We start from the raw sequence: 7382 nt of genomic DNA on the forward strand, positions 1-7382 counted from the left end.
GATAGTGGCCTCATCCTCAAACCACGTCATCGGATCTAAGGAGGCATTCGGGATGGACTGAGAGCTTTCTGATCTGTACTTTGTACTGTCCAAATATCATTGGATCACTCATGTCTCATGACTGAACAGGGTTAAGTATAGGGACCCAGGGACACATAGCACACATTGGTGTGTAGACAACAGGCTAGTTTCAGGTTTTCTTCAATAGAGCAAGATGCCATTTTGTTAATTATGTTCCAGTTTAGAGGAAAACAGATAATAACGCACAACACGTCTGTGAATGTCTGGATGCCAAAGCCGAAGTCAAATCTCCAATCAAAACATCAAAACTTCAGTTCAGATTTTTCTGGGTGACGTCATAAGAATCCAGAAAACCCAAGATGTCACTCGGTTAGACAACAACCTGTCAATCTACCAATAGAAACACGGCCCACGTACACAAATGTTAAGTAAGGTGGGGAAAAGCTCTCTTCCACTTTTAAATGTTACCTAAAACCCGTTGTAATTGTAGGTCATCTAATCCTGTTCAAACCCTTTTTCAAACCATTAAAAGCCATTTCCCTCGACGTAGCATAGAGGGCGGGAGCCGTGCCCGCGTGCTATAATGTACCGCATTGTAAGCCAGAACAATTATTTCCTTTTTTTTTAATTTCAGTCTGGTTATCCAGCTATTCTACTGAGACAGAGAGCAGCAGCAGCGGCGGCGGCAGTGGCAGCAGCAGCCAGAAAGAGAAGCAGTGAAATGACACAAAATACATTTAGTCAGGGAGTGAGTTGAGAGGTGGTTGAAAAGCAGTTTGAATATTTTTAGTGGACCAATCAGGAAGAATTTGAAACTACCTGCGTGTACATATACACACATGTTTCGGAAAAGGAAAACAGGCTGTCCATGTTATCACTTGAGTTGTATAATCACACGGCCTTTCGTCATACAGCACCCAAGGGCCAGACTTCATCAGTGCTGGGTGAAGAAACGGTCATTTCACAATCACACGGAAAAAAGATGCCAGAGGGCACAGCAGCGGGGCGTCGCTGCTCAGAGGATCCCGGCAGTTTCGAAGCACATTCACACAAGCGAAGACTCCCCACAGCAACATGAATGAAATGATATACAGTACATGTGGAGGATGAGCCATGAGGAAAGTGGTTACATGGATATAGATGAAACTGTCAGTGAGGAAATGAATAGTTGTCATATAAAGGATCTGACAGAACTAAAGGGCTAATCAGTGGTAATTAATATGAAGCAGGAGGAATTACAGCTGTGTCACTCGCTGAATTATAACACGCTTCTTTTTTTAACACAGATTTATAGCAACTTCGGAAACGCACAGACAAACTGGTGCGTGCTATAAAGGAGCAACACTCAACCGACCATACCAGATTTTACTCATAGATATTAGTACTCCTCTATCTGTGCAGTAGTCCTGGTTTTTCTTGAGACATTAAACAGCTATAAATCACCTTTATTAGATCTGGTATTAATTGAAATGGCTCTTCATTAGGTCATGTACCACGTTGCCACCAAAATTGGGTAGTTTTTGAGAAATACAGCTACAAAAAACAGACAGACAGAGCAGTGAAAACATGACCTCTTGGCTGAGGTAACCATGTGCACCTCCTGATAGTGGCAGTAATAAATTAGGTACACTGGCTGCCTATTAAATAATGGCACTGACGTTTCTTTGTCATACTTTCTGCTGAATCAGAATCAGAATACTTTTATTATCCCGAAGAAAATTGTTTTAACTGTTGCTCCGATTTAAGTTTACCAGCCCCTGACGATACATTTTTAACACTTTGGGGGCGACAAAGCAATTCAAGGACGGATGTATTATTAAAGGACGAAGGTAGAATTCAGTCCTGTTGAGACTTTACACCGACATAAGATGTAACTGACTGACTGTGCGAGGTGTCATTTTAATGTATAAACTAATGGAATAGCACTTGAGGAGTTCAGGTATATAGGTTTATGTCCAGAGAGAGTACTTGTGAGAAATAAACTGTTAAATTATTTACTTTATTTTTACTACATCAGTTCACCTTTTCAGAGAATTATTATGTATATTGTTGCTTGAGGTCCAGCGTCTGTATTTAGACCATTGTTGCTTTGTGTCGCTGCAGCTCCGACCACGGCTCAGTCAGTGATGTCACAGCATCTATTTCACCTCATTCGTTCATTCACCTTCCTGCCCCCAATGAAACGGAATGGTGATCCATCATTCTAAAAAAAAACACCCTGTTCTCACAACCCCCACATTTATCAAACCACTGATGAAATGGCAATAAATGAACGTATGCAGAGGCTATTGATATCATATCAACACATTCTGAGAAGTGCTAAGAAAAATGGCTCACTCATGATCATAAACTGCCAACACCGTAAAACAATACCAATGTAATCAATGACAATAATGGGGCCGTTCATATATTTCTGATGTTCCATTACTAGATGTCATATTGATCTCTGTTAAACTGTCAAATGGGGTTTGAAATGTCACTCGTTAAAAGAGACGTTTGATAAATGTTTGGTTATCCCTTATCCTGACTTAAACCAACTCTACTACATACCTTACCTTAACCCTTAACCTAATATTAACACTAACGCTTGGAGCTAAAACAATGACTTGACAAATCGATAAAAAAAAAATTTCAGCTCCTTTTTTTGTGAATATATTCTGGCTTCTTTGCTCCATAGAACAAAAAAATGTAATAATTTTGTGGACAGAAACAAGACATTTGAGAGCATCATCATTTCCAGGTTTGACAAACACCGATCAACATTTTTTAACATTCTCTGACAATTTATGGACCAAATGATTCACTGTGAAAACAAACGACAGATTAACCGATTATGAAATAATCGTTAGTTGCAGCTCTACCAACACATAAACTAAGTCTTAACCCTCAAAAAAAGCAGCTCACAATGTCTCACACACGCACATGTACATACCTATGCATATTCAAGTCAATACAACTTCAAGGCAACAAGAAAAAGAGCCAGAGGGATTTTTCTTTACTTAAAAAACTAAGATAATTCTACAAAGGAAATGGGAAACTTCCTCAGGTTAACACACCCGAAACACACACACACACACAAAATCACAAACATAAACACGTATGCAATTGCATACACAATGGACACACCCAGGCCCGTACACACACACACACAACTGGGCAGTGGGTGGGTGGAGAAGTCTTTGTTTTAAAAACACTACACTACTCAACCACTCTAGCCCTGATCTGTGGGTAAAGATAAACGTGAGCAGCAATTTTTAGAGCATTACCGCCGCTTTGGTCGGGTTTCTGTCGGCTCACTGATAAAGCCTGAACACTTACAACAACATCCTCCCCTCTCTCTCAGCAGCCCAGCCAACCCCACCCCCACCCCAGCTGCAAACCCCACCCTCCATTTATGCCTGGCATTCTTCTACTCCCAGCAATAAACGCTGATGCCTCACCAAACAATCACTTCATAACTATAGACAAGAAGACTGACTGTGATTTGATAAAAACAAATTAGAAAGAAAAAAATATGTGATGGATATGGTCGACAATGGGTGATTATTAGGGGAGACCGTGGAGATTTAAGTGCACGGGTTCAGAGAGGGAGTGAGGGACCTGCAGAATAAAATCGACCACCTGGGGCAATGAGATCCATTGATTTGTCTTAAACATAAGTAAAGGGATTGATTTAGGTGCGGGTTCTCTCCTGGGAATGACCCTGCGCTGGCGTTCAATTGAATGTAACAGGACTTGAATGAAAGCAGCCTCCGGGTGTGAAGCACACACACACACACATACAGAGGACTTCAGAGGACATTACCCTCACCTTAAAGTGTAATAATTTACGTTATGTGGACATGCTTTTTGCCCCATTAGGAAGGACAATCCCCCATAATGTGATGGTGTAAACACATTTAGGTACCCACAACATACACACACACACACACACACACAGAAGTTTAAGTCCACAGCTCGTCCTGAACATAAAGCAACAAAACAATCAAGCTGAAACAACAACAACAACCACGGCTTCCCCTTTATACAGTGATTTCATAAAAAAAGAAAACACAAAAGCAGCACTTGAGAAACAATAGCTTGTGTTTGTGTTTGAGAGTTTTTGGCCAAAACAACACTTTTCACTTGACAAAAGCACCAACACCCACACAGCTCCGAAACAAACTATTGTCCCTCTCTCTCGATCCACTCTGCTGCAGCAATGCTGCAATTTAAAGTGCCGCTTCACAGCCTCTTATGTTGTCACGTATAATCATACACTCACACTTTTGTCTCCCTGTCTCAAATAGTCTCGTGCCGAATCAAATCCCTGCTATTCCGACACTCACTCTCTGTTCCTAACAACATGGATTCTATCTGATTCCTGGAAATAATATGTTACTGTGCAAGTGCGGGTTGTAAAGACAAAAGTCTTTTATCTGACGTGAAATTTTTGCAGTTTCCGATCTGTAAGTGAGGAGGACGAGTAGAATGAGGCTAAAGACGGTAAAGAAAGTGATGTGCTTGACGCTTTAAGGAAACGTTAACTCTTGCAAAATGCTTCCTTCGGGTGTGTTTATACCGCACCTGTAAGAAAAACATGAATATCTGGTACTTGAACCTGTATGTGTTCTACTATGACAGCTCATAGTGTCACATCTATAGGTGGCACTCTTCTTTTTGTGCTTGAGAAATAGCTTAGCACACACACAATGGAAACAGTGGAAATATTTAAGATTGACTCTGGTAACTGGTAGAAAATCAGCCTTGCATCGCCAAACTAATTAGTTAATGCATTATATCTTCATGTTGAAAGATGCAACGATGTGAGGAAGTGATGTGAGGAAGGAATGTGTGGCACTTCTGAAACTTGTCACGGACGCTTCTTTGTTTTTTCAGTGAAACTCCAACCTGTTTACAGTCATCTCGCTTTATTATGAATCGTAAAATGAATCACTTCCTGTGTGCAGGGCAGGAAGGTTGGTGGACGACACGAGATCTAAACGCCACTTAATACCATACAGAACGCCACTTAATACTTAATAGCTCTAAGTGGGAAAAAAAACAATTCCTACAAAAAGACTTTGATGAGACACATTTCCAATTCCACTAAAACGCAAGCTATTCTCATGGTATTTTCCTTTTTCTTCTTTTCTTTCTTTTAAATCTATGTTAGAAGAACAAATCAACCTGTGATTGAATATTCACCGCACCTTCCTTGGATTGGTTTATGCTAAAATTTGGTCAACTAATCATCACTTTTAATAACTATATCAACAGAACCTAAACCCAAACAGAAACATGGTAGAAGCAGACGGGGTCTTCTTCCCGCATGGTGATGGGGAAACAGCAACCAATTCAATCCAACAAATGATCACAAGAATAACTACTAACTCTCAAGTCTCAAAGACAGAGAAATATGCAACTTTAAAGCCAAGTTCTTTTATACAACTCTTGTCATCAATCCAGAATTGATGACAAAAGCGAGACAAAAACAAAACAACTGACACTGATAAAATTAATCTATTACATTTCCTGTTTATTTGCACTGGTGTTCAGCATTCATTTTATCTACCTTATCTCCTGTCTGCCTGGAAGTATTAATTTACCCACATCCTTAAAACAAATGAGTGAATGAATGAATGAATGAATTTAAAACATAAAAAAAGAAAAGACCAGTTAGAGAAAATAGTGTCCAAAAGGAGTTGGTTAAGGTGAAACTTATGTCGTTATGCCCTTTCTCACTTCTTAAACAACTAAGTGGCTTCAAATATACACCCCCCCAAAAAAAATCTTTATATATGCATATATAATGAGAAAAAAACATAAAAAACTATCCTGCATGTATTTACAACCCAAATATCCACCATGTCTTCATATACTTCACTAAAATGTCCTTTTTATATTGTTGTTTGAACTGATTTATTTTGCTTTGTCTAAACCCACCAATGTTGAGTCTTAACAGTTTGTGTCTCCCCCACACATACACACACACACTAAAACTCACCAGTCCTGAAGCGAAGAAAACCGCTAGCAGTGCGATGCAGGTTCCCATGACGATCAGCAGCAGGAATACGATCAGCGGATGCTGCTGGCTCATTCTGTAGTAGGACTCGTACAGCCAGTCCTGGGGCTTCTCGCCCTCCACACACACCTCGCTCTGGAAGCCCGGGCACCCGTCCCCGAGCCCCTCGGCCCCCTCTGCACCCTCACCTCCATCACTCTTCTCCAGCAGGTAGCGTCCGCGGGTCCACAGAGCTTCCTGCCACATGGGTAGCTGCTGCCTCTGGACGGATGGCCCTGCTTTTTCTTTTTTTGACTGAACCAGAACAAGTGCACACAGAAGGGGGGGACCAGAGTGAGAGATACCTTCTCTTCTCTTCCCTTCCTCCCCACCTTTAAAAGTCCACCTCCTCCTCCTCTTTTTCCTCCCTTCTTAAAAAAAAGTTTGATCAGCCGAGAGGGAGGGATGGATGGATAGCTGAGTGAAAGTGAGTCAACTTCTCAGCTCCTCCAGTCTCCTTCACATCCTCTGCTTCTCCTCCTGGTTGTCGTGTCAATCTGAGCAAGGACAGTGTCAATTTTTCCTCCTCTTCCTCCTCCTCTTGGCTCTTTCTTCTTCTCCCAGAAGATGTTTTTTTTGGACACTGAAGAGAAGACACTTCAGTTCTCTCCCTCGTGCTTGTCCTTCTTGTTTGCTCCTTGTGTTTGTTCAGTCAGACACAGAGAGAGAGAGCAAGAGAGAGAGCGCCAACAGTCTCTGCTTTCTGCTCAGCGCTGCGGCTGCGACAAGGCAACATGCTACTGTGCTGAGGCACAGATGAGGACTGAGAGAGAGGGAGAGGGAGAGAGAGAGAGAGTGCTGAGGGAGAGAGAAAATGTGAATAACTGGGAGGGAGAGGGTGTGTACCAATGTGCTGGGGGTTTTAAAAGGGAGTGTGTTGTACCTATTAAGAACAAGTAGAAAAGTGTGAATGGTGATGTGTGCGATGTGTTAGCTAATGTGAGGAGAACTGGTACATGACTCAAGGATCTCTCTCTCTCTCTCAAGTGTGTGTGTGTGTGTAAAAAAACAAAGACAGTGTGAAGTTGGCAGAGGAGAAAAAGTGTTTTTGTCAGTGTGTGTGTGTGTGTGTGTGTGTGTGTGTGTGTGAAGAGCAGAGCAAAGTGAGTGAGTGAGAAGGGTTGTAACTGTGTTAAACCAAGAAGAGCAGCAGAGCAAGGAGGGAGAAAGAAAATAAAATATAATCCAAAAAAAGAAGATGATAGAATAACACACACACACAAGGTAGGACAGGAAGGAAGAGGAAGAAGAAACAAAGTCAGGAAAAACCTCAGGAGATAGAGTGAGTGTGGGAGGAAGAGAGATCGCTGCTTCAAAA

The 7382-nt window shown here is 41.5% G+C and overlaps 1 protein-coding gene across 2 annotated transcripts in view; it reads right to left on the bottom strand.

Annotated features, from left to right (window-relative positions):
- The window catches only part of adcy2b (adenylate cyclase 2b (brain)), a 51020-nt gene extending 44177 nt beyond the window's left edge, over positions 1-6843 (bottom strand). For both annotated transcript variants that reach the window (XM_044052992.1, XM_044052991.1), the window contains exon 1: positions 6008-6843. In XM_044052992.1, the coding sequence (XP_043908927.1) occupies positions 6008-6271 (264 nt within the window). In that variant the 5' untranslated portion in view covers positions 6272-6843. The remainder of the gene's footprint in view (positions 1-6007) is intronic.
- Between the last annotated feature and the right edge of the window lie 539 nt (positions 6844-7382).

The sequence above is a fragment of the Solea senegalensis genome, linkage group LG20, assembly GCF_019176455.1.
Source record: "Solea senegalensis isolate Sse05_10M linkage group LG20, IFAPA_SoseM_1, whole genome shotgun sequence".
In the NCBI taxonomy this organism is placed as follows: domain Eukaryota; kingdom Metazoa; phylum Chordata; class Actinopteri; order Pleuronectiformes; family Soleidae; genus Solea; species Solea senegalensis.